This window comes from Cavia porcellus, unplaced genomic scaffold, assembly GCF_034190915.1.
Source record: "Cavia porcellus strain 051 isolate PalLab524CR breed Dunkin Hartley unplaced genomic scaffold, mCavPor4.1 scaffold_23, whole genome shotgun sequence".
In the NCBI taxonomy this organism is placed as follows: Eukaryota; Metazoa; Chordata; class Mammalia; order Rodentia; family Caviidae; genus Cavia; species Cavia porcellus.
The window spans coordinates 22,038,631-22,066,320 of NW_026947506.1; the positions used below are offsets into that span (position 1 = coordinate 22,038,631).

General features: G+C 44.0%; 1 protein-coding gene across 7 annotated transcripts in view; it reads right to left on the bottom strand.

Moving 5' to 3' along the window:
* Positions 1-27,690, bottom strand: part of Hecw1 (HECT, C2 and WW domain containing E3 ubiquitin protein ligase 1) — a 388,661-nt gene that overhangs the window by 248,076 nt on the left and 112,895 nt on the right. For 2 of the 7 annotated variants that reach the window (XM_063233919.1, XM_063233920.1), the window contains exon 2: positions 14,016-14,073. The exons of the other annotated variants lie outside the window; for them this stretch is intronic. In XM_063233919.1, coding sequence (XP_063089989.1) covers positions 14,016-14,042 — 27 coding nt within the window. In that variant the 5' untranslated portion in view covers positions 14,043-14,073. The remainder of the gene's footprint in view (positions 1-14,015; positions 14,074-27,690) is intronic. 7 annotated transcript variants of the gene reach the window in all.

Genomic DNA, 27,690 nt, shown 5'->3' on the forward strand with positions numbered 1-27,690 from the left:
TTAGTGTTTTAGGAGTCCTTCAAAACACAAATATACTAAAATGATCCTTGCTGCCTAAAGTTCCTAAAAGTCTTATTTTTCTTAGAATAAAAATAAAATGCAGCCGGGCATTGTGGTGTATGCCTATAATCCCAGGACTCTGAGGCAGAAAGGTCACAAGTCCAAGCCCTGGCTGGGAGACTTGGTAAGACCATGTCACACACACACACACACACACACACAAAAGGTGGAGGTGGGCTGGGGTAGCTGCCAGGAGTGTAGCTCAGGGTGCTGGGTCCAATCCCAACTATCACAAACTAAATAATTTTTAAAAAAATAATAAGAAAAGAATCTACATTGTGTCCTATAATACTTAATGTGGCTTCTATCATTTCTTTGATTGTTGTATTCCATTTTTACCTTGGCTTTTCAGTTTTTCATGTGACAAGTTTTCTCTTGGAATAGGAGTTGTACGCACCTAGAACATCTTCTCTTCCTGAACCTCTACTTCACATCCAACCCCTCAGATGTTAGCTCACTTTCTTAAGAAAGGTTTTCGTGAGTCCTTGACTTTTTGGGTTACCCCCGCTCTCACTTGTCCTCAAAGCATGATGTATTCTTTTTATGCTCTTATTCAATATAAGCTGATTTTCCATTGCCTTTCAGTGTTCCATGTTCTGACAAGAAGTCAGCTAGAATTTTTTTTTTGTTATTGGTCCTCTGTATGCGATGTGTCATTTTTTCTGTAACTGCTTTTGAGAATTAAAAAAGAAGAAATCTTTGGTTTGCAGAAGTTTATCTGCAATGTGCCTATCCATGGTCTTATTTATATTTTTACTACTTGGAATTTGCTGAGATTCTTAGATCTGTAGACATATTTTCCCATCACATCTGAAAATTCCGCTATTATTTCCTCCATTACTTTTTGGCCCATTCTTCCTCTTTCTAGTCTATTACAGCAGCCACTCATAGTTTAGACCACTTAGCATGTCATTGATAATCTATAGTGCCTGTCAATATTTTTTTCTGTGCTGTCTGTCACTGAAAAAATTTAATCCTTTAGTTTAGTGATTTCTTTCAGTTTCTATTGGTATTCTTCTGTTAAGCTCACTGAATTCATGATTTCACATCTTTTATTTTTACTCAAAAGTCTTTTTTTTTTTTAATGTTTTTGAGACAGGATCTTGCAATGCAGTTCAGGCTGGCCTAGAATTCTGCCTCCCAAGTGCTGGGATTACAGGCTTGTACCATCGCACCCAGTTCTAATTTTTTTTTTAATGGTTTCAAATTCTTTGCTGAGCTCCCTTAACTATTTATCTTTTCTGGCCATCTTTTTCTGAAAGTCCTTGAGCATAGTTCTAACAGATATTTTAAAATTCTTTGCTACTTCCAATATCTGGTTTATCTATGGGTCCACTGCTATTGATAGTAATTTTCTATTGATTTATTTCATTTTGTTGCTTCTCTTCATATCTTATAATTTTAAAAAATTATATACTAGACATTGTTTATAGAAGAACAATGCAGACTAGTATGCACTTTGCTTTTTCTGGGGCGTGCTGGCATTGTTTATATCGGAGGATAACAGTGAAAGAGGGATCACTGCCACGGGATGGTCTAAACCTGGGGTTCATCCGCACTGATTTTTCTCTCTCAGCTTTCACCTCACAGAAGCTGTTCCCCATCTCAGCACCTTTAGTGCTACTCAGGGCACAAATTTGCTGTTGTTAACTCCAATACATAAAAATATGTGTATTTTTGCTAAACACTTATGCCAAGGCCAGCAATAACCCTGTAAGCACAGAAAATTAACAAGTAAATATACCATTTTCAATTTTACTTCACTCCTGTTAGATCAGGGGAAATATTTCTGGCTTTCTTGAGCCAATACATCAAAGAGAGCCCAAGTCTTTCTCTGTGATCTCCAGAATCATCATCTATACTAGCGTAAGCCAGTTTTGATACATTCCTGGTCAAGACGTACCTGTAAATGCGTCCACTTACTAAGCAGCACTAACAAGAACCTGCTACAGCCGGGGTTATGATGAGCAATACACCGGGGTATCATTTTTTCTTCACAGTGTTCTTCGCAGTAAGCACTGCTGTTGCTGCTACTACTCACATTTACAGTTGGATTTACTGAGGCTTGGAGAGGTGGAGTAATCTGCCTTAATCACATAAGCCAGCAGCTAAACTATAGCTATGTAAACCTAGGAAATCTTGAACAAAATAAAACTTTTTTTAAAAAGCAAGAGCCTATATAGTCTTTATCATCTACTAACCCTTGACCTTGTGTTCTTACTATGCGTAATTAATATTATTAGAATTAATAAATAATGGAACTAAAATCAGCTCTCATCAACTTGCTAGGTACTTGCTGGGCTATCTTAGTTTTAGCATCTTGTCCGCTACAGGTTTGTGACCACATCTCCATCAGAATCAGAATCTGATCTGATCTGAACCCTCTGGCTCCAGCTGTGGAGTCCACCTTGCTAACAGCATCCTTCTTAACTTGAAGGGAGAGTGTATTTCTATAGCACAGATTAGTGATCTCCAAAGGTACCCCAGGAATCATGAATTACTCCACAATTGATTTAAAAAAACCCCACTAGACAAGGTATTAATGCATGTACTGTGTTTGTGTGAACTTGTGTCTTGTTTATATGGGTAGCCTCATAGCTGCACTTAACACAGCAATCAGTCAAGCCTCCAATGATAAATGGATGATGGAAATGATGACTGAGTACTCAACAACCATCCTTTTAATACTATTGGTTAATTCTGGTATGGGAAAACAGCAGGTGTTCTTCCTTTTCTTTTTCTTAATATCTGCATCAATTTTCCTAAAATGTTCAGATGTTAGATTAAAATAAAGCCTTAATTGACATAAACAGAACCAAATAAATGATTCTCCATATATCAGACATGTACATTTCTTTCAGTTTTTAGCGGGTCTGAGTCTGGAGAAAGGGAAACAAGCCACTGGCAGAGAAGGGGAAAAAAGAAAGAAATTTCTGTTCTAGAAAATGCAGCTTTCGGTGCAGTAGATTTTACTTATCGGTTCACTCCATTGGTGCTCACTAGGCTAATGTATTACTTATTAATTATTCTAGTATTTTGCTCTGATATTATTAATCAGGAGAAATTACTTTGGAATCCATCTTTTATGCTAGTATGTCTTTATATGGCTTGTACTCTAATTTTTCTTTTTTATACTGCCCAGTGAGAACCCTGATGCCAAATACAGCTCTATGACTCACACTATCATTCCTCCATGTATTATTTTAGGTAACAGGATAAAGCCATGGTCTTTGTTCTTTTTCTTGAAGATGTTCAGAATATTTGGGAGGGTCTACTATGGGGTGACACAGTACTACAACTCGAGAGCAAATGGCCATAGAGAGAAGTCAACATTTCTAAGAGGCGGGGTCCAAGGTAATGAGTAGGATGCGGTAAAGATTAAAAAGACAGTGTTAGAAATGTTGGACATAAGTTTGTTTTAGCTTCCATATCTCTTCCTGCTAAATAATGAGGGTCATGCATTTTCAAAGGCAGATGGTAACACTTTTGCAATAAGGAAAAGAAATCCTTCTCTCTCAGCTGATTAACTACAACTCACATTTCAGCTCCAGAGGTAAGTTTCTTCCTCCATGACACTTCCTGAACTCCAGCCCAAGTCAAGGCTCTGACTAAAGCACCCCTAGCACCCACGTGCTCACAGAGCTGTGCTCCTCCCCTGCAGGTTACTCATGTGGACCATAAGTTGATTGATTTTCTCCTTTGCTAGCTTGAAAACCTGGAAAATGCAGGCTTACCTGGCTCATCACATTACCTTCTGACCCAGGCCAATGTCCGGTCCAGAGTAGCCATTCTATTAATAAGGTATCAATGAGCAGATATCTGGGACAGTACGTATTTACTGAGTAAATCTTGCTTTATGCAATGGTGGCTAAAGTTATCAAAATAAAATAATGTCTTATCTGAAATACTCTTCAGCTTTGCCTTTGTGCCTAGTTCAAACTCTTGGTTGGAAGTAGGATTCCAGATGAAGAATCACCAGACATGGGTTAGCTTGTGAAATCTCATTGTGTGCTCCTGTTTTTGATGCCACTGTGGTTTGAACGTGGCCTGTTCCTTCCAAAACACTTGTTGGAATCTGATTGCCCCTGTGGCCCTGTAGGGAGGTGGGGCCTAAGAGGAGGTGTCTGGGTTATGGGACGAGGTCTCTGAATGGGTTAGCACCTTTTCCATGTGAGTGAGCTCCTGCTCTAGTGGCACTGGTACAGTCACAATGAGGGTGGGTTGTTATAAAGTTTGTCTCTTTGTGTGTCACCCACCTGCCCTTCTGCTTTTGGCCATGAGTTGAAAGAGCACAGGGCCCTTGCCAGAAGGGGACTCTTAGATTTCCTGCCCTGTAGGAGCATGAGCCAAAATGAACCCCTTTTCCTTACAAATCATCCAGTCTCTCATTCAAGTTCCTGCAACATCCCACAATGTTATAGGGACAAGAAAGTGGGCCCAAAGAATGCTCTACTTCTCAACCTAAGTTTTGAGTTCTACCATATTATGATGATTCACTAGGACGTTGTGTGTGCTCTTCTATGCCTGTAACTGGATTTTTTAATGCTTAACGGGGGGAATGGATTACTGGACTGGGTGCATACAGATGCTGTTGTTTCACCCAGCAAAGAAGGGAAGTACAAAGCAAGAAAGTCAGCAGTAGGACACCTGGCAAAGGGGAGTAACGGGACCCCCTTCTTCCCTGGCATCACAGCACTTTAGGTATGTAGGTGAATCTGGAAGAAACAAGCTCAGGAGGGTAACGGTTACAGCAACTTCTATGATTTTCAAGAAAGATGGATGATAGGAACAGTGCTAGAACTGAGGAAAGAAGGGATGACAGCTCCACCGAGCTGGGCTTAAGAGAAAATTCTTGGTGTTTCTCATAGTTCTGAGTAACTCTCATATTATGCTGTGGGGAAGCTGAAGGTGACTCCCCTACGATGGAAAAAAAAAATGGTGGGGGAGGCAAGGAGGTTTATGACGAGCACCCTATGAATAGAGGGTCAGCAGATTGCACGTTGATTTAGGGGTTGCTATTTGAACTTTCTAGAACATTCTGTGGGGTTCCTTGACATAATTTCCCAATATGAGAGCTTGTCTCCTCCTCTAGCATCTTCATAAGGGCTGGGACAGTGGAAGCACACCATCTGGCAGGAGTCTCTCAAACTAATTACCTAAGGGAGTTCATGAAAAACTTCAGAGACAAGTGCTACAATCAGGATTAGTGGACCATGCCGCACTTCCGACTCACTGACAATTATCTAAATTATGTTAGTTTTTTACTTAAGCAAGCCTTCATTATTTTGCTCTTAGTGGTCATTGATTCTCCATCGGAAAAAGGGACTCTCTGTATTTGGTCTCCTCATGTTTGAAAAACCCTGGCAATGAGACTGAATTGGAGCCAGGCTCAGGAGACAGAATTGGTTCCAAGGTCACAGTCAATCTAATCTAGGGAGACCTCATGGCAGTCAGTCGAAGGGATTTGCCTTAAAAACTCATCTCCATAGGAGTTCTTGGTAGAAAAAGCAGCAATGAGGAGAGAAATGTGTCCAAAACCCAGAACCCCACTCTAGGTTACTCAGAAGGTGGCTCTAACCAAGACCCCCAAGTCTTTCTCCTCAGTTGCAAGATGAAGTTATAATTAACTGGGCATGGTGTTGTACTCTTGTAATCCTAGTACTCTGGAAGGCCAAGGCAGGAGGATCATAAGTCTAAGTCCTGATGGGGCTAATTAATGAGACCCTGTCTAAAAATTACACACACACAAAGGGCTGGTGATGTAGCTCAGTGCAAAGGCTCTGGGCTCAACTCCCAATACTGAAAAACTAAATAAACAAAGTTACATTCATGGGCTAGATTTTCACATCCCTTAGGACTGGAGGGGATGTGGGACTGGCAGGGGAGATGGTATACATTAGAGCACTTGGAAGACAGAAAGCACTGAAGCATAAGACAGAATTATTAAAGGAGTAGAATCAAGTCTGGTGCAGAGCCATTGGCAGCCACAATAAGGTAATCTGATTTACTCTGACAGTTTATGTCTGTGGGCTTCTAAATAGACTTGTCTATAAAGCAAAGCTCGTGGTTTAGAAAGCAGGAGATTAGATGTCTGTGCACTCCAGTTGATGCGTCCATGGAACCTGTGTCATTGTTAATCACTGACACTAACATTGTCATTGTCATCGCCACCATCCTCACTACTAGTGGCTGAGTGATGACTGTGTGCTGGTGCTGGGTGGGTGGTGAAATCTTTCGTGGTCCCACCTCATGGTCCCACTGAATTGAAAACCTCAGGAGTCTGCTCTGTCCCCATCCTCACTCAAAAAAGGAGACATCAAAGAAGCCCAAGAAGTTTCCAGGGCTTACCAAACTCAAAATGGCCTGAGGTTGTTTTAAATGCAGATACCTGCACCTGGCCAGGAAGTTGGGGTCCATCCCAGCAGCTAAAGAGCTATCTCCATGCTCTGTGAGGGTTTTACTGAGCAGGCAGAACCTTGACTGCCTGGATCAAGTTTCTGCCTGGGGTCCTGCAGCTAGAAGCAAAGCTAACCCCACCCCAGTTGGCTGATGGGCATTGGTGCCAGCTCTTAATCACTGTTCTGTCTTGTCTGACTGGTGATTCACAGGCTATTTAACAACTGCCTTTTATTGATTTTAATTGTCTTTTATTCCCACATTCTGCATTCACTGCTAACCTCCACTGAGAGATTACTTATCCCCTAACAGCCATTTAGGTGTTCATGATGAATAGCTTTGCTTCTGAGGATATGTCATACTCTGACCAATTGCTAATGCCACGGTAGCACTTACACATAGCTGAAGTATCTAACCAGTAACAATTAAGATTACTAAAGATGTGGGGAAATACTTGAGTGTGGGAATTCTATCAGTGATCAGAAAACACCTATGCACTGGGGAAGGAAATTTGTCACGAGAAGTTGTAAGTTCTACACAGAGGTACAGGTGAAACATGACACACACATGGGCAGTGGGATAAACTAGTACTTTAACAACATGGTGTCCACTTGGCTTTTAAACTAAGCTACAACCTTGGATCTGTCTTATTTTTTGTTTTGAGATAGGGTCTCACTGAATCACTAAGTTGCTCAGTCTGGGCTCAAGTTTGAGATCTTCCTGTCTCAGCCTTAAGTGCTAGGATTACAGGCTTGCACCAACATGGATGCTGGCATTATTGTGAGGTGACGAAGTTTCCACCCGATGTGGCCCGTGGAGCATTGGTCTGCATCAGATGACCCTGCCAGTGGCAACTGCTGTGGACACATCTCTACCTGTCAGGTAATGGCATTATACTCTGAGAAGCCACATAGAAATAAAGTAAATAGTAATGGGAACAAAATAACACAACCTTTGGCTAATTTCATTAGAGAAAGGGAAAGTCTGTCAAGGATTTGGTGGGTGAAATTGATGAAGTAGAAATAGTGAAACAGTGTATCAGTAAAACTTATCGTAAAATGGGTAACATAGCCAAGATGGAAGGGAATGGACTTGTGCTGGAACAGGCAGGAATCCAGTGAACCCATGTCTCCCAGAGCATCCTTGCTCTTTAGATCCGACACTGTGCCGAGTAAGAGTCAACTAGATTTTATGAATCCACAGAGCCACCTGTCCCAGTAGGTGATGGAAAGCAATATAGAATCAAGAAAGGGCAGGACTCATCTCGTGACCAGATGGGTGGGACTCAACCCTCAGGGAGGTGGAACCTCTATTAAATGACTGGGAGAGAAAGTGGAGGGGGGACGGCAGAGCGGATGGGTCCACAGAGCCTGTCTAACAGGAAGTGGAATCCATCACTGCCATCGTGGGAGAGGAAATGAATGACTGTGGAGCTAGCGTCAAAATGGGTCGGGAGAGGGTCGTATCCTGAAGCCAGCAGGACCCTGAGCCAAGTGAGACTGACAGCTTGAATGTCTTTTATGTTCCCCTCTGACCTCACAGCACCTCCTCACTCGGCCGTCAACTGTGCCTGATCAGAAGGTGGACGAGCATTGGAAGAGCTTTGTAATTTTTTTCCAAAGGGAGCTAAGATTCTGACTTTTTGCATAAAATTGTTTGCTTTGTAACAAACATCATCGACAAAATCAAATATAAAAAATCCACTAGCAATAAAATAAACTAACTTCATTAGGGAGCAGAGAGTCAGCATTACGTATGGGTTTTTCTTTTTCTTTCTTTCTTTCTTTTTTTTTTTTTTTTTTTTTTTTGCAACCGAGTTTAGAGATAGCATGGATTTTAGAATTTGGAGAGGTGGGGGTGCAAGGCAGAGCAGGGAATACAGGACACCCCTGCTTCTTTGTGCCCTGTTTTCTCTTTCCTACCATGACCCAGCTCCTCATGTCATATTCTACACTGACTGGTGTTTTTCTTCTTCTGATCACTCCTTCCCCAAGCAGTAATGAAACTCCCACAAGAGGAAAGACCTATTCGCAGCAGTCTCTCTAGCTCCTCGGCTATGTTTAGAACAAAGTAAATATTTAATAAATATTTGCAGGGTGAATAATGAATGACTATGCCATGCTTTCATCTAGAAAATCCCCAGCCAGGCTGAGGTGTGTCACAGCCCTGATTCCTAGGTTTGATTCCTAAGGCTCCTGTGAGAGGGCAATTCGGGATGATTCTTGCCTAAAATTTTCAAAGAGAATACAACGCTCTTCAATCTATTGCTCTTTTATATTTCTGGAGCCTGTGTGTATGTGTGTGTGTGTGTGTGTGTGTGTGTGTGTGTGTGTGTGTGTAAAATCTGCAAGAGGAGAAAGACCATAAATGCCTGGTACATAGTCAGCTCAGATCATGAAAACACAGGCTTATTTTTTGCAACCGTGCAAAGCAATAACTTGCATTAGAAAAGCAGAGCTGAGCAAACAGACTTGGGCCTGTATTTGCTGACACCCAGGGCTATACTGAGACTGCCGCAGAATGCCGCAGAATGCTCGCAATGCTGTGTTCTCTAAGAATTCTGCACAATGCATATGGGCATGGTTGGGGTGGGGGGCAATGCTAGGGAACTTTTAGTTCTTGCTGAAAAACAAAAATTGGAGCTCTAAATCTAGCATTACCAGAGGAGAGGCATCTGTGGCTGGATATAAAGCTGAAACTCCTTTGCTTGAACAAAATCACTCACTGTACAGGACTTAAAATAAGCAAAGCTCCAAACAGTGAGCCACATACACATGTTTTCTGCCATATGCAGCATGAAGAAAATAGCCACATGATGTGCATGCCCTAGTTTACACCAAGCTTGAGTTCCACACGCAAGTCTCTCCCTGTAACTTGCCCTCGTTCTAGATAGAAATACGTTTCCCTTTATATGAAAAATAGATATGTTGAAAAGACAGCCCAGGCCTTTTAGAAAAGCACTTACTTTGAACGGACAGGACAGAGTATGCATTCAAAATGAGAGCACTCTCTTAAGGAGCCGCTCAGAAGTTGCTCAGTGCCCATGGCCTCGATTTGTGCTTGTGGCTCGGTCCTGCTGGGCATAGCTCACAGAAAGGCTGGCAGCCTGCGTGGTAGACTTCTCCAGGGGTGCTGCGTCAGGATGACGCTCTGCAACAGTTCCTGGGACAGGCTGTGAGCAAGTCATCAGGGCAGTTATATTTCTGTGCTGAGACTGTTGCTTCCTGATGGGAAAATACTGACGGCAAAGCTACCCGCAGGAATCAGGCAGCCACTGAGGAAGCCCAGATGATCTGAGTTCTGGTCAGTGGACAAGGCCCATCAGTGGTGTCCTGGGCAGGGGGCATGCAGCCCCAGAGGGAGGCTCGGACAGGATCATTGTCCTTCCGGTGATGGTTCCTTGACCCTGCCAAGGGCATGACTCAACTCACTCATGCGAGCGCTGGATGATGTATTTATCTCTCCCAGTCCAGGAAGCCTGAGTTCCAAGCAGGAACTGAAGAAGAGACAGAGGGGTGGTCACTATGGTCACCATGGTCCTTAGCTGAGTGGGGCATAGAGGTGTGGCTTCCTATGCAAGGACATTTATCACCTGTCCTCCAGAACTGATTACCATACAGTGGTGTAGGACTCTGTGGACTCGTGATGACTGAAGATCTATCTCTATCAACTAATACTCTCTAGAACAGCAGTGGCGAACCTATGGCATGCGTATCACTGAAAGCTCTCAAAGGTTTGCCATCATTGCTCTAGATTAATGCAGTGGGTAGGGTGAAGTGTCAGTTTGGTTGGTTTTGGGATTTGCCCCAGGGGCTTGGTGAGACACACTTCACTCTTTTATTTATATTGTGGGTTTCTCATAATAAAGAAACCATGATGTATTTACATGTAAGAGTCTGATTTATTTCACTTAATATTATGGACATGCAATGTATACATTTTTCTAAAAATGATTCAAATTTATCTTTCTGTGTGGGTCACAGAGGTGTGGCTTTGGAATCTGTACCTAATCCCCTGCTGTTTCCTCTCTGATGCAGCTCTCCTCCTCTGTTTCCTGGCCTCCATGAATGAAGCAGTTTTGCCCCACCACCCCCTCCCGCCATATTTTTCCCAATTTGGAGCCAGCTGGCCATGGACTAAATCTCCCAAATTATAAGCTAAACTAAACATCTACTCGTTTAAGTCATTCCAGCAAATTGTCACCTGAATAACACAACTAAAGATATGGTGGGGTGGGGGAAGGTAGGAATCTCTGGGATCACTTTTAGGGCACTAAAGTTAGGGAGTCCTAGCCTTTTTACTATGTGATTTGGTATTAAAGAGAGAGAATTGTGCGTGCTTTGGCAGCACGTTTACTAAAATAGGAGGAAGAACTGACAAGGGACATTCTCTGACAGGGGAGGGGACATGCCCTTCCCCGAGTAAGCATGAAAGGGAGCGGACCCTGGATGTAGGCGTCAGATATCTCTCTGAGCTTCACTTTCCATTGAGAAGTTTTGATGACCCCTCAAATTAATGTCCCTTTTTTTCTTACAACTCTAGTCCCCTAGAAAAGAAATCAAATGAGACAATCTGGTATTCCTATGGCTTTCACTCCTATCCCTTTATCTTCTCCATAAGGCAGAAAATTCTGGCAAGGGACCACCCCTTAGCATTGCCTCTTGACTCCTGTTGCTTTTAGCTAACTTCTGAAAAGCCAAGAACTGACTCTTCTCAAGTTGTTAGACAGTGTGTTAGACTCAGGCATGTGCAACATAGATACCCCTTCAAGAAAGGGCACTGCCCAGTTGCTAGAAGGCTTCTGGCTGCCAACTCCGTCAGGCCCACTTCAGTTTTGAAGGATTCCCATGGTCTTCTTAGGGTGTCCAGCGGATGATGGAGCTAGCTGGGGGTAGCAGAGGCCACACCAATCCCACCCAGAGTGGGTGCCTCTGAACATCAGGCTTTGCACCTGGAGTTTCTGGGGTCAGGTCCTTATACAATCCTTCCTCTCCTCTAGATCCCCCACCAGTTTTATTTCTTTCTTGTCAAACCACTATTTACATCCCAGGGGGCCCAACGCAGAGAAGCCAGTCACTGCCATGCATATGCCCCAATGTTCTGTTTTGTTCTTCGGTAAAAGACCTATTATTGGCTTCAGAGAATCATTTCTGAGTGGCAAGATCCTTATCTTTGTAGCATAAAGATCTGTAACACAGAGATGCCCTTCTCATTCTCTTATTTACAGACACTCAGAGTACTGGTTCCCATCAGTTTTAGCCAGTGGTTCTCAACCAGCATTTAAGAACCACCCAAAGACGTTTTTCAATGTGTAAACACACATGCTCCATGTGCAAAGTATTTTTGGTGGTTTGTGGTACATCCACTGATTCATTGAGAATCAGTGACTACAACAGGGAATTTCTTCTTGAAGCCTCTTTCTGAGAGGAGAATCTGTCCAGTCGAAGGCCATTCCTGAGGTTCAAATGCATGCATCCCCTAAATTGGCAGTTCAGTGGTCCCTAGTTGATTTCCAGATGTTTTTAAATCCATCTAGTCATGGTGCAGACCAATTTCAGAATCTTCTTAGAAACTATTATGCAGGGATAAGAGACTTTGGGATCATTTTCAATTTTGAAGATTCAAGTAAAATCGTGAAAGTTATGGAGCCATACATTTCCATGACGGTAGAGAACCTGGGGCAAGGAATTTGGCACTGGAAACTGGAAACAGGCCCCTGTATGACATCCTTTATGTTTCCTAGGGCCACAGTTAGGCTTATGTTTCACAAACTAAGTCCTCCGAGGGCTAAGTCTTGCAGCATCAGTTGAGATCCAGTCTTCAGTCCCCCATTTCTCAGGGAGAGGTCACTCATCACAATCTTAGGAGAGAAGCCTGGACCATCACGTTTCCTGGGTCACTGAGCAAAGTCACCTGTGATGATGCTGTGTACATTTAGCTTTGAGACTGAGTTCTGGTATTTTATTTCAAGGCAAAGCTTGTACACAAATATGCACACAAGCTGAAATTCGCTAGCCCTGAGCAATCCTATCTTTCTGAGAACATCAGTTTAGGGTAGAATAAAAAGGAGACACCCCAAAGGAATGAGGTGGCATTTTATAAAGGAACTTCTCACTATAACTTGGCCACCAAGAAAACAGTGCAGCAGTTCATGGAGAAGGTAAAAAGATGGGGTCCTGTGCTTCAGAGGATGGGCGGGGGGGGGGGGGCGAAGAGGGGGGGGAACTTTGTCTTTGCGTCTAAGTTTTACCTTTCCTAAATATAGAAGCCTGGGTGTACAGGAGCTGAGAAAAGTGAAGCTTCTGCAGAATTCTAACGTGCTAGGGTGTCACAGAGAGGGTGTTTTCCAATAGCACAACAAAGGGGTGATGCGGTAAGAAAAGCAGGGACTTAAAATTCTTCTGTTGGACCTATTCCTGGGCATTTGGCAACATGGGTTAGGTACTGATTTAATGCTTCTTGAATAAAACATATCATTCTTTAGTAACACTGAAAAGACTAATGAAGGGTGTTGCCCTTGTGTGAACTGGGAACAGTGCCCTGCAGCAGAGGAGATGTGAGAGGCTGGCCTTACCCCCCCTTTCGACCTGTCCTGCACCAAGACACTCACTGATCAGCACTGGGCTTCCTCTCCATTCTGCAGAGTTAGTGCAAGGATTTGCTGAGTACACACATGCATGTGCTTGGTAAACTTGCAGAGCACTAAGCAAATGTGAGTTTTTGTTTCTGTTTTTGTTTTTTGTTTTGGAAGGGCCTCCTTTAAGGTTTAGCCGAGGGACTATTATAGAGCAGTACAAGGGCCACCAAGGGTATGGATTCCAGCTCAGAACCATAGACCACCATTTAATCTCCGCTCCTCACTTACCAACAGGGAGGCTGGGGAGACTCCAGCCAGCATGGCCCAGCTCCCTCATACACACAAGGGCAATAGTCACACCTACCTCTCAGGTGAGGGCATTTTGGAAAATCAAGCACCACAAGAGAACTGTGATTCTTGTAAACCAGGGTGGTCTCCACAAGTAAAACTGAGATGTGGGAAGGAGAAGACTTGGCAGGGAATCTGGGGGGAGCTGGTGGAAAGCATTTTCCAGGAAAGTCACCCAGAAAAAAGGGGACATGAGGTCCATTCTATCAACCCTGAAGCCTCCTGGAGACCTGAATCTGAATGAGGAGGAGACTCTGATGCTCTTGTCTCAAGGTGAATTTCCACGTGTCCACATTAGCTGTGAGGTACTGGACCTCTCGGCTGACATTTTGGAAGAGTCATCACAGATTTCGTTTCCAGGTACAAATTCACTTAGGACAACAGTACGTTCACATCACACAAGGACTTGACATGCAAAGAACATCGTCTCAAAATGCAGCACAGTTGAATTCTGGGGGAACAAGGGGGGATGCAGGAGGTGGGTGATGGATCTTAATGTCTGGGTTGCACTGGAGGTAATTCTGGGCAGGGTGGCCAGAGTGGGCTGTGGGCTGAGACACATTCCATCATGAGCGGAGAGGGTTTATAATGGAATGGCATGGATGGTTTCTTATAATCAGAAAAGCACACTGACCTTCACACTACACAGGTGCAGCAGCATAATGGCCCACCACACGCACGCGCATCAGTTCCTGGGAAGAGTCCAAGGAGGTTAACTCAGCGTGCATCCGGCAAAGGAAATCAGCGACATTATCCACACACAGAGCCCCGTTCCCCGCCCCCACCATGACATCTTGGGCAAATACCGTACAAAGTTGCTACTCATTCTGATAAAACAGGTAAAAGGTAGCAGGCAACATCACTCTCCATCACTGATCATTTGATTTGGATTTTACAGTTTACCTTAAAGAGTAAGATCATGGCCCTAGAAAAAAATCTCTTTCTCCTTTTCGCTAAGTAAGGATTTGGTGTTGGGGAGAGATGTCTGTGGGAGAAGGGAATTTGGGTCCCCCCAGTCCTTTGAGAAAGCTACATAAAAGCGTCCTTGACAAGTATTCTACTTGGAAAACCCCTGACCTCAAGGAACTGAATCTATTACAACTGAATGCTGAAAATATGCTGATTCTGGTCAAAGTTTTGACTGCCTCCTGCATGAGTTTGGATATGAAAGACACAGGGAGCCCCTTCCCCTTCCATGAACTATCCAGTGGAGCCTCTGTCACCCCAATGTCAATCAACTTGGCATCACTGGTCACTCACTAGCACTTGGCAGTCACGTAACGAATGAGCATGAAGAATTTGATCAGAACAGGAAAATTGTTGACAATATCTATCAGAGTCCCCTCAGTCTAAGATCATGTGGCTCACGAGTCTTTATTTTGATTTTATAACCTCATCTGCTTCCAAAGTCAGGGTTGTCATGAAAGTAATCAATATGGTCTTATTATAGAGAAAGAGCGGCGTGTGATGTCAGCATTCCCAAACTCAGGGGAAATCTGAAGCTTTGCTGACACATGAGTTCATGCAAATGAACAGCAAGCTTGCATTCTAGGTACACAGATTGTGTTTTTAAGTCTAGTCTGAGCAGACTTGAGTAGAAGAGAAAGAGAATTCAGCAGCCCTGTGTTAAGCTTTGCCCAGCACAATGCTGGGCGCTATTGGATTTCTGGGTAGTGAAGGGCATCACACAACACTCCCTCCTCCAGGCCCCTGCCCCGCCATGGCCATTGACTTCCTGTTGATTTCTTTTGTGATCCCAGGTCTGCTTCATTTGCAGCCTTCTCTTGTTTAGCTTCCCAAGGTTTGTGGGCCTCAGAGCCTCAAATATTCACAAGCAGGTCCACATTCCCGACCCTGGTCTCCATGACTGTCCCAACACTGGCATCTCCTGCATCTCTGTGACACCTTAGAGAGCTTGCTTGCAATCCAAACCTAACCAATCACATCTTGTAATCACCTAAATGATTGTCTTGTTTCAGGGCTCCACCGATTCGAAGCATTTATGACAACTTTTTCAAATAAAAACACTTCTGATTTGTCCTTATTTATGTTATTCATGAGATCTGGCACTGTGCAACTTCTGACTCTTCCCCAAAGTCAAAGTGACCATGACGGGTCATATTTTGAGTTTTTTCAGGACACTGAGATAACCACACTTTGCTAAAGACACTCAAGAAAGAGGACTCCAGAATTGCTTTAGAAAGGGCAGGGACTGTGGCATAAGTGCATTAAAGTGAGGGGGAGGATTTAGAAAAGGATTTGTGATAATGTGTCTTCCTGTAAGAAATCTTTAAAAAATGTAAAGATTTGCTGTATTTTTCAACCACACCTCCTGTACGAGTATGGAAACCTGATGGTGGCAATTTCTTGCTTGGTTTTCTGGCTTCCTTGAGGCTCAAGTTCTAAACATTAGCTTGAGATGTAATTCCTAGGAACACACAAACTGCATCTGGTCCTGGCCTCTCTGCTCACTCCATCCTTGCTAGGACTCTTGCAGTGTTCAGGGGGTACCTGCCTCTCCCTCCACCTGCCACCTGCTTCCCCCAGCCTTTCCTCTGCCCCAATCTTCAGTCCCCAGTCTCCCCTGGGAGTGTCTACTGCAGGGAGGAGAAGTTAGAATCTACCCTGTGGCTACCTGGAATCTACCCTGTGATTATTCTGGTAGCTTTAAAATTAATCCTAATGAATTATTTCTCTAGCCATGTAGCATCTGTCTTGCAAAGTTGACGTAGAGTTTTCTGGGGGTTGGCTGGAATCCTCAGTAATTAGCAAGAGCCTAGTCATGTAGGCTCACTATATCCACACAGAGATAGCATGAATGGCCAGGGTTTTCTGTCGTTGAGCAACTGATGTTCTAGATGTTGCAAGACAGAAAAGTTTTACTGCATCTGACCTGAGCAAAATGTTGATCCAATAAGCAAGTTAGGCAAGTAAGTATAAAAGAATAAGACCGTTCAAATTAAACGTTACGTATTTAGCATTTACCAACAGGAATATTGATGTATTTCATTGTGGTTTACTGTAAGGTTTTGTTTTGTTTAGTACTGGGGATTGAACTTAGGATCTTTATTCTGAGCTACATCCCCAGTCCAGTTTGTCTTTTTATTTTGAGACAGGGTTGCTAAGTTGCCCAGGCTGGGGCTTGCCTTTTTGATATTCCTGGATCAGCCTCCCACCATGTTGTGATCACAGGCATGCGTCACTAGGACCAGCTTGCAATTTTTTTTTTTTTTTTTTTTTTTTTTACAATTTACTAGTTAGACTGTACAATGTGACTCTGTAAAAGAGAAGAATAAGAGCAGAAGTGGAAGCTTTATTACAAGAGTGAAGGAGGATCCAGCTCTAGAACCCGAACTCTCACACCACCTGACCAAGAAGTCAGATGGGATCCTGTGGATCCGAGGACAGCAAGGACTCAGTTGGGGACCAAGAGGTTTGTCAGCAGAAGTGGCCAGGAAGTGCATGTTTCCACTCCTTTTCTTCTCTGACTTTGGCTCTTCATTCCTGCCCTGTGGTGATGGAACGCCAAGACCTGGGAACCTCAAGACATGACGAGGGGCTGTGTTAGGGATCAGCACATCTCACTTTGTAAATCACCTGAGATGAGACACTTCATAGTGTCTTATCTGCAACTGCACCCAGTTCCCCTCCTGAGCTCCAGCACTGTAACCTTCGGGATCACATTCTCACTCTCGGGGCCCTGCACCTGGCTGCAGGAGCGTCAGAGGAGGGTGCCCTGGAGCTCATGGGCATGACAGCAGAGAGCAGAGCCAGCCTTGTAAGTCTCAGCCCTTCACAAGGCTGCCTCATACTACTGCCTGGGCCCCCAGCTCCTGCATCCTCTCTAGCATCTGGGAATTGATGCCAGACAAGGCCTGTCACTCCTGTTTGGTGCTGGAAGGTAACATCACTGCCTCCATGGTCGGTTGCTCTGGTACCCCTGCTAGGACACCTGGGCAGAGAAGTGGTATTTTTTTCCACAACTTGGTACTGAACCCCGGGCCTTCATTCTGAGCTACAAGCCCAGCCCTTTTGTTTTTTATCTTGAGACAGAATTGTCTCGGTTAAATCACTCAATTCCCAAGCTGGGCTCTGATTTTGACATCCTCCTGCCTCTGCCTCCCGGAATGGAATTAGAGGCATGCATTACCACACCTGGCTGTGATTTTAAAAAATACAATAAATCAGATATTACCTCTGGTACATTATTGATCTGCCCCTACCAATTAGAAACCAAATAAAAATCACAACACTCAGCCCTCAGACTGATAGGTGCTTATCGCAAACAATAATTGTTTTATTTTTTCTGTTCAGAATCATTTCTTTTCTTTCCAGTCTACTGTCTGATAATTGAAGGCTGTTTAAAAAGAGCTTAAGATCATGGGTGTGGAGTATATAAACTAGCAACGTAAATGACACATTTTTAAAAAACTCTTCCATAATTGCAAGAACAACGTACACTTGCTATTTAAAAAAAAAAAAAGTCTTACAGACAATAAATAACAACATGAGAAGTCACTCATCATCCCATGCCTGAAGAAAGCGAGAGGTTCTGGTTTGGAACCAGTTTCTTTTTGCCAAGGAGTGGCCCAAGAGAAGCCACATGAGGTATGGCCTTCTAGACGAGATGAGTTCCCTGGATCCCACTGGTCTAGGGTGAGCATCACAGAAAGAACCCCTTTGAAAACAATTTCCATTTATGTAAGTAGGTGTATTTGATATCCCCCAAAACACTCAGCCAGCACAAGCACCCCTCACAAAAGACCATGGTTGTGACTAGCAAGCATTTTAAGTTGTCCCCAGGCTGGATCACTGTCCTTTAGGGTCGGCTGAGTTCCAGCAAGAGACACCAAGTTGTAGAGATATCCAAAGACATACAATTTCTGTTTGATGACCCCAAACCTTCAAAGGAGATTTAGTACCTCACTTTCTAAGCTAGAAAGATCGTTGGCCACTGCCATTCATCTGATAAAGATGTGCTGGTGGCCTGGCTAGCCGGGTACACAGAAGAGGAAACGACCCCATGTGCACCCCACACAGCTAATGCCACCACACTACACCAGACCGGCTGGAAAGGACAAGTTATGATTGGATGCATATGTTTTGAATGCAATTTAAAAATCCTTCTTCATAAGGACAATACTTTTTATGGGCAATTTAATGAAACTATTCTTGTTCTTACATTCACAAGCTGTTCCACTGAGTCTGCACCTTTTGATCAGTGTCACAGCCAGCGTGGGTAGCAGGTTTTGAAAAGTGACTCTGGTTCTCATCCGAAGTCCTGTTCTCAACTTAGTGACTGGTGATCTATCCTCACTTGGGGTCTGACTGGTTTGATTTTATCCCATTCTATTTTCTTTCAGTCCCTTGTCCTGATCCTGTTTTATTTTCAGAAGATGTAAAACTTACCATCACAGAAACTTATGGTGTTATTGTCACTGAATTCATGTTTTTTAGAGGCAACCTTTTCATGATCCAATAAGAGCAGTGTCCTTTTACATCAATAATAACCTATGACACTTCTCAAATTCTCAGCTCCTTTCACTCCGATAAATCATCTTGATTACATGTAATTTAAAAAAAAAGACCATGGCTTTCAAAAGCAAACCAGGCATTACCTGTGAAGCATGCAATTAGAGGCATAGCCATTTTATTTTATTCATCTATTTTAGCATTTGATGTAGTCACATATTTTCCAGTTTTCCAGCAGACCCATGGCCAAACACTGCTGCATTGAGGAAAATGAAGTTGGCTGAACTTTACACTTCTAAGTTCTCCAAGCTTCTCCTTTGATAGTTTCTCCCCCACCAGATGGACCGATCCTGGCTCTAAGAACCACTGACTGCAAGATGACCAGTTTGTTCTTAGAGGGGCAGGCTACCAGACAGTATCCAGCGCCTGTGGGGACAGCTCGTCCTCTCCAGCACTGTATTCTTGAGATCAGCTTGGGCACCAGAGGCACCCAGTCAGAAGAGGAGAGGAGCAGAGCCAGGGAGGGAGCACACAGCCTGGCCAGGCAGCCCATAGTGTGCTGGGCCAGCATCACAGCTGTGGGGGCCTCTCCACACTGCTTCCCTCCCTCCTGAGGCTGTAGTTCATCCCGAAGACTGTTTATTCCAGCTCTCACATCCCCTCCTGAAGAGGGGAAGCGCTGCAGTAGGGAGCACTCATCCTAGAGCTCTGTATCGGATAACTCCCCAACAAAAACTGGCAGCTAAGAATAATACTGGTCCCGGGGTGTTTTCATTAAAAACAGATTTCAGAATTGACAGATGATCAAAACATGTCCCTTGCACAAAAACGCAATAGGATGAGCCAGAAAGATGCAAAACATATGGCTTAACTCTGCCCTCAACAATTCAGCCTGTGCTTTTACCTGCTTTAGTATCTCATTGAACTTTGCCATCACTGGCATAGTAATCAGCAGGTCCTGCTCTGTGATTTTTCATGCTCCAAGAGGCAAAAAAGGAAAAATTAAAATCAAAAGACTAGTTATCTGCACTGCTGCCATTACTTTCAAAATATGTCACCAATTATAAAGTGTGATCAAAATATATGATGAATACTTAAATTTTAAAAATGTGTTACAGTAAAAGACATATTGCCATGTATGCCCTTCAAAATCACCCCCCTCCCTTTGAACACATTTATCCCCTGGCTCAAGTCCCTTTCTGAAGTGGCTCTGGAAGTCCTGTTTTGTGAGTGTTTTTACAAGGTGTGATCAAAAATGCGGTGCATGCTGCTGAGTGCCACTGAATGGAAAGGCAGGCTCATAGAAACATGACAGTGTGTCCTCATCCACCTTATCCAAGGGACCTGACACCTTCCAACTGCTGGCTCTTTCTCAAAGTCAAAACGACCATGAAAAGGAGATGTTTTGAATCTATTTAGGACATCAAGGCAGCCTTGACAGTGCAGCTGCAGACACACATGAAAGAGGACTACCAGACCTGCTTCAGAAAGTGGCGGGAATGATGGGATCAGCGTGTTGGAGGGATGAGATGTATTGTGAGGGGAATTCATGGTGATGTGTCTTTTATTGTAACAATTTGTTTATAAGATTAAACATCGACCATATTTTGTAATCACACTTCCTACGTTTGAGGGGTGGAGTTTGCCCTTAATCTTAGGGAGGCAGAGTTGTATTATTTAATAAAGCAGGCTCAGAATCATTCAAGAGTTAGTGACAAAGCCCCACACAACTGGCATGGATTTAGACACTGGAAATACAGCGGTGAGACTAGTATCTAGCACTTATGTTATTTCCTAGGGGTCAGGAATGGCTCTAAGTGTTCTGCATATATTTGCCCATTTGATCCCACAGCCATCTTGGAGGGTAATTGCTGTTACTGTCTGTACCTTACAGCTGGGAAACTGAGAAAGTAGAAGATTTTAGGTCACTCAATGCCACACAAATAAATAGTAAGGATCAGAGGCAGAGTTCATAGCCAGGCCAGGGCTCCAGTACCCAGACCTTCAGTCCTGCCTGGTACCTTCTGGTTGGTGTGATAATCACCCTAAAAGCCAACATTCCAGTGGGAGACTTGCAGTGATCAGATGAACTGAATTCATAACAGAACATTGGGATGCTGAATTTACGAGCTGCAGGGGGCTCTGGGCAGCTCCTGGTCGGTGACTTAAATTTTATCAGGGCCAGAAATACTTGTAAAATGTTGACAGCAACATCCCAAATCCTCTGAAGATTGGGCTTCTCATTTTGGTCTCTTCCTTCTTTCCTCCCTCCTTCATTTCTTTTTCTTCCTTTCTTTCAGTTTCTACTTTACATGATAGTCTGATCTTTCTGAAATGCTTACTTCTATAAGGTTTTCTTATAAATTTTATTTTACCTTTCTCTCCCACCAAGAACTATCCAAATGCTACTTATTAATTTAATCTATTTTAGAATAGACTACATTTCTCATAATCTCATGTCTAATTCAAGACTTGCAGTCACTTCTGTTGGTATTTTTATGCCAACACATAAACTTTTAATGCATGTACGCATGTGCAGACACAGACTGGGCACAAGCACATTTACTTGGTACTTATAAATTATACCACAGGGCATGGTGCAGGCTCCACAATTTCGTAAATAACTTTGAGCTGTCCTTGCATTTCTCTTTCTAGAATTTGGAGATCTGGGGTCTTGCGTGCCAGGGGGAGTGATGACAATGTGGAACAGTGTATGGTTGTCATGGCATGGGGACCCTGGAGGACAAGGCAGCTGCCACAGGAATGACAGTGCCCACTGGAAGGCCCCTGCCCTAAACTGCAGACACACCCCTACTGTTAGCGCTGCCAAACGGAACAAATGCATGGGTCAGGGAAGCGTTTGCACACGGAGCATTCCATCAGGGTATGGGATTCGTCTCTCTAGGTAAACGCACTGTTTTGACTTTCTAAATTAATAGTCTTAGCTTTCTTCAAGTTGGTCCCGCAAGATTCCTACTGCTCTGTAGTCTGTGTTCTCTCTGCTGCCTCACTGTGCAGTCCAGGGCAGCCCCTACCTTGGGACCCTCCCGTGTCAGTCTCCCCAGCACAGGTCGGACAGGCATGCACCACTCAGGGCTTCTTCCTCTTTCTTAAGACCTCATGATGTTTTCTAACCTTAAAGTGGATTTGGGCCAAGACTGGGCCAGAGGATTTTTTTTTCCCAGTACTAGGGATTGAACCCAGGGTCTTCACACTGAGCTGCGTCCCTAGTCCTTTCTGCTTATTATTGTGAGACGGGCTCTTCACCAAGTTACTGAACCACCTGGGTTGGGCTGGTCCTGTGCTCGTCCTTCTTCGGCCTCCCAGAACTGCCAGTGAGGGTCACCAGGCCAGTGACCAGGGGTCACTGGGCCAGTGCCGCATCAGCTAAGATGCTTTCCTTATCCTGTACTTTCTGAACTTTTAAAGAATAGCATCCCCTTGTTTCCTTCTTCTGTCCCTCAGAATGTTTTTCATCAGCCCCTCTTCACCCTCTGGTGTTATTTTGTTCTCAGGTGAGGTGGAGGGCTGCTGCCCGAGGCCCCCCGACCCTTGGGAGTCACGCCCAACTACCCCAACTACCGGAAGCTGTTCACAAAGGCAGGGAGGGTACTGAGGAATGGACCACAGCTCAGAGTCTTGTGTGGGTTCTGCATACTAGGTCCTGGTGCTGGGCACTGCCCTGCTCCACTGGTTCAGGGTTTCCCACTGCACCTGTGCCATGAGTAGGCCTCAAAGGGACAAAAGATATGCCTGATTGAACATGGTTGCACTTCTATAATCCCAGAACTTAGGGAAGCCAAGGCAGCTGAGAATCTTAAAGTCAAGCCCGGTCCAGCCCCAAATGGTCATAAAGTAACTTTAAAATTAGGTGCATGTGTTTTTCTTCAAAGAATGCGGATGGAGAAGGCATTTCCTTCACTCACACATTCAACATGGGTTTGCCAAAGGCCAACCACAGCCAGACACTGCAGAGAGGGCAACATGTTAGTGTACAACACAGACCACCAGCCCTGGCTGCTGGCTCTCACATTTGAGAGAAGCTCTTGTTTGAGAGATGGGACCAATAATAAATGCAATAAATAAGCAAAATGCTAAGAGAGTGAGTAATTGTAACAAGAAGAAACAAGTGAGAAAAGAAATGTTAGGATGTAGGTAGATGAAATTTTCCTGGGGAAAGAACTTATCTTTGAGCAAAGACCTACAGGATAAAAAGGTGAGGTCCATGCATGTGTGCAGAAAGTGCATTCCAGGCAAGGGAAGAGCAAGTGCAAAGACCCTGTGGTCAGAGATACTGGGGCTTCCTGAGAAAAGGCAAAGAGACTCCAGAAGTGGAGGGGAGACCAGCAGAGAGTACAGTGGGAGCTGAAACCAGGGGCCACGTTCTGTGCAAGTGTTGAGAGGTGGGAGGTGGGGAGCCCCAAGCAACCATGTGCAATTTTGTGGCTGGTGCTGGTTCAAAAACACTGAAGAGAAAGCAAAGGAGGGAGCTGGGAGGCCCTGCAGGAATCAAGGCCAGGCGTGAAGGTGGGACAGAATGGGATGGAAATTTGGTCAGAAATGAGGACAGAGGAGAGCTGCTTCTGGCAGGGCTATATTGCAAGCAGTCTGCAAAGCCCCTGGCTGTTCTGGCTTGTTTTAAGCTTCCTTCAACCCAAGCAGCTCTTGCAGATGGAGAAAGGATGCGTGCCTCTCGGGACCTGCTCATCTGACTGCAAAAGTGATGTTTACTTCTGAATGATACGAAGCAGCTCCTCTTCCCCAAGCCAAGAAATACACTCTGTTCCCATGTCCCTCTCTCTGCTTGCTATTCTATGAGTGTGAGCACTGCAGATTCTATAATTCTACTGTATCTCTTTACCCATTTCCACCTTTGTGTATTTTTCGGAATTGAAGAGCCACAACAAAATCAGGAAGAAATGAGCAAACTGGGTAGGTTGCAGGCTGACTGGTGAAAACCTGGAGCTGTGAAAAGGGAATGAAATTCACAAAGAGACAGAGGCTCCATCTATCTTTAGGGTCCCAGGCACACTGCTACTCTGGAAATCAGTTCTGGAGTCACACAAGGTTGATCAAAAGATGTGATAAACATTTAAAATAAACGTAAGTTATCGCCATGAACCCCTCTCAAAATACTCTTCATTGGACACACTTATCCTATCGCTCTTTCTGAAGCAGCTCTGGAAGTTCTCTTTCGTGAGTGTCTCTCTGAGGCTGCCTGTATGGACTGAATCAGTTCAAAACGTGGAAGGCAATTTCTATCAATACCCATATCACACTGTGTCCTCATCACCTTATTCACCATATCTGGCACTGTGCCACTTCTGGCTCTTCCCCAAAGTCAAAATGACCATGGGAGGTAAATGCATTGAATTGGTTCAGAACATGGAGGCAGCCATGACAGCACAATTCAAGGCACTCAGGGGAGAGGACTTCTAGAACTGCTTCAGAAAGAGGCAAGTGTAATGGGTTAAGTGTGTTTGAAACCACAGAAGGTATTTCAAGGGTGACTAATGGAAATGTGGCTTTTACTGTAATAATTTTTTATTTAAACATTCACTGTATTTTGGATCATAAAACAGACACTTATCCTTATTCCTAGGTTCCAGGATAATTTTGCATCATTTGGAAACTTCCATAAAATTATTAGCATAGAAGTTACTTTGTGAGCACCCAGTGATATTTATCACTCCTAATCTGTCAACCCTGTAAGTGGATTATCACCACCATCTTCTCCAGTGACACATGCTCCAACGGATAGTATTCAGACTCTGTAGACATGTGAAAGACTTTCTCAGACACTGAAAACAAACAATAGCAGCTTTTCTTTGAGCTCATTGTGCACTAAATATATGAAAATCTGCAGCATGCATTGACCTAGAAATAGATGATTGTGTGTGGTCAACTTTTGTCTTTTCCACAATAGTGTCTACAGAGTCCTAGGACTAAAGGAAGTATATTACTCAATAATAAAGCTACTGAGAGCATAAGAGGCAAAAACAGTTATAATGACTAAACTGTGGTTTTTCTGAGTAACTATTACTTTCATACTGAAAGTATATGAATCACAGATTTTCCAGATGTACAAGGATGGAGGTTTTGGGAAATAATGTCAACAGCTGGAAAAACTGAGGGATGTGTTTGATTTGGGGTCCAAAGAAAAACATGACCCTTCCAAGAACTGTGAGCCGGGGGGACACTCTGAAAACACAGACGTCTAAGACCTCACAATAATCAGAACATTTTCAAAACACAAATGTCAGAAAACAATGAATATTTCATGTTTCTGGGGTATTTCTGAGCTGAAGAATCTCAGGTAATGGAAGACGGATGCCTACTCTACAGACAGATTTCTGGAAGGACATGCAATCTCTTCTCTGGAGAAGATTGTCAGCCTTGAGCATTCTGCCTCTACTCCCTCTAGAGGATTATGTTATATCCCCTAGGGGAAGAAGCCAGATGTGCCAGCAGCTGGCTGCTGTGTAAAAATTCCGAGAGCCATCCTTTAAGGGTGACACAAACCTGCCCACACAGGAATCATCTGGCTCTCATCACTTCCCTCTCCGGGGAACTGGGTGTGAGGAAATGATTGTTATAGTAATTAATCTGTCCTCTGATCCTGAAACCGCAAGTGTTTTGTTAGAGTAAATAAACAGATATAAAAATAAAAGGCAAGTTGAAATGGTAAGGACGTTCTGGGTCACACATGACTGTCACTGCCATTTGACATGCTGCCCAGGGTGAGGGGACACATGTGTACCTTATGGATATTAGATTAAACCATGTACTATGCGTTGTCCAATTAAATGTGACATCTACTTCTGGGCAGGAAGTTAAAAAAAAGTCCCCTGAATTTTCATTATCTCTCTTTCTCCAGTCCCCTATCCCATGAGACCCAAGTGTCCTGGGTCTGGGCGAGGCATCAGAGAAATGGCACCTGTAACATAGCTGAGCCCAAAACACAAAGCGTAGAACAGCTTCAGTAACCCACAGCCTAAATGTGACATGCATGTCAGACAGACTTTTGGTGTGAAGGTCTCACATGTTTGTGGATGATAGTTCCACAGCACAATCTGCTAATCACTCTAATACAGCTGTGCACTGAGTCTCTATTTATACCTTTCTGAATTCATCCCACTTGCTCATGGCAAGATATCATATTGTCTTAGCCACTTTCTAGGTCATGGGGGCACAATGCCCAGCACCCACAACTTAAAGGAAGAGAGATTATTTTGGCTCACGGTTTCAGTCCACGGTTCATGGGCTCCAAGGCAGAAATGGAATGGAAGAGGGGCTGGGAGGAGAAAAAGGTGCTCAACTCATGGCAGCCAGGAAGCAGAAAGAGAAGGGAAGAGCGAGAGAGAGAGAGAGAGAGAGAGAGAGAGAGAGAGAGAGAGAGAGATCTACCCTTCCAAGTCACACCCCAAGTGATCCACTTTTCTAACCAGACCCCACCTTCTAACATCATATTCAACTCAGGTCTTCAATGGATTAAATGTATTGATGAGTACAGCACCCCCATAATCGCATCACCTTCCAAAAGCCCCAGATCTGGACACATGAGCCTTTGGGGGTCAGCCCAGATATGAACCATAACATACATCCTGATTCTTTCATGCCAGCCCGAACTTGCTGTTTCCCTAACCACCTTACTTAGAGGAACAGCCTCCTGCATCATAAGCAGGGTAGAGTTCACAGCACCAATCAGGGATGTGCAAGGTATCACTGAGAGGCGTCTTTTGTCTCCCTTGTGTCTCATTCCAATTGTCCCAATTGACCGAATCCTCTACTTTGTATATTTTCTGATCTCTCCCTTTTACTGAAATTTTGAAAAAAAAAAAAATATATATATATATATATTTTTTGTCTTTTTCCTTTTTATCGGTACCAGGGATCGAACTCACGACTGCCTGCTTTCAAGGCAGGCGCTTATGCCGCTGAGCTAAACCCCCAGCCCCAAAAATATATATTTTTAAATGAACAATTTCCCCTGGTTGCTCTCAGCTCTTGGACTGAATTCCTCCCAGAAGTGGGCATTCTGTGTGTCTTCTTTCAATGCTCTCCTTGGGTACTAGACCCCAACTAGCTGCAGAGGAGAAGGAAGGAGTCCTTGTTGGGGTGCCAAGCTGGAGAAGGCCTGTGCTAGATGTCTGCATCTTTGCTAAATTTTAATCTCACAGCACAGAAACCAGGGGAAGACAAGTCTCTAGCACCCTCTATGGCCTGCATCTCCTTGAATCCACTGTCTTATGTCCTTTTCAGTCTCCTTCCCTGACAAGTTAGTCCCTATTAGGACACCAATAAGAGTGATGTCAGTGTGTAGCGGACTTTAATTTCGTGTGTGCATTTAGGATGAGGGCCGCTTCACATCACAGCAGCTGGGGAGAAAGTGGAGGAGGACATGTCAAGGGAGGTTATCCTCCTGTCCCTTTTGGCTGCATATCATGACAAAACAGAGCTAGGGGGATGGTAGAGATTGCTCCTGGTAAGCCAAAGTACTTCAAGGGTCTCCAACTGACAGACTTAATGAAATAGGTCGTGGCTTCAGTTCCCTTAACTAGAATCCAATGGTCTGAGGGATTTGAGGGCAGAATGACATGATTTTAATGGTGGCACAGTGAACAGAGGGTGATAACTCATGCCGGTGCAAATCAATCCAGTGAAGCCAAATCATGGAAGAGGACCACGGGGAGGCTTTCGGGTATAAAGATAGCCAGAACAAAAAGAGTGAGACTGAAGGGGTGGCAGCAGGAGAGGGAGATGGTTCCGGGGAGGTTAGTGAAGGGAAGGGGAGAAGCCTGAGTTCATGTCTCACTGTCACTTTCTGTTTCTGGGGT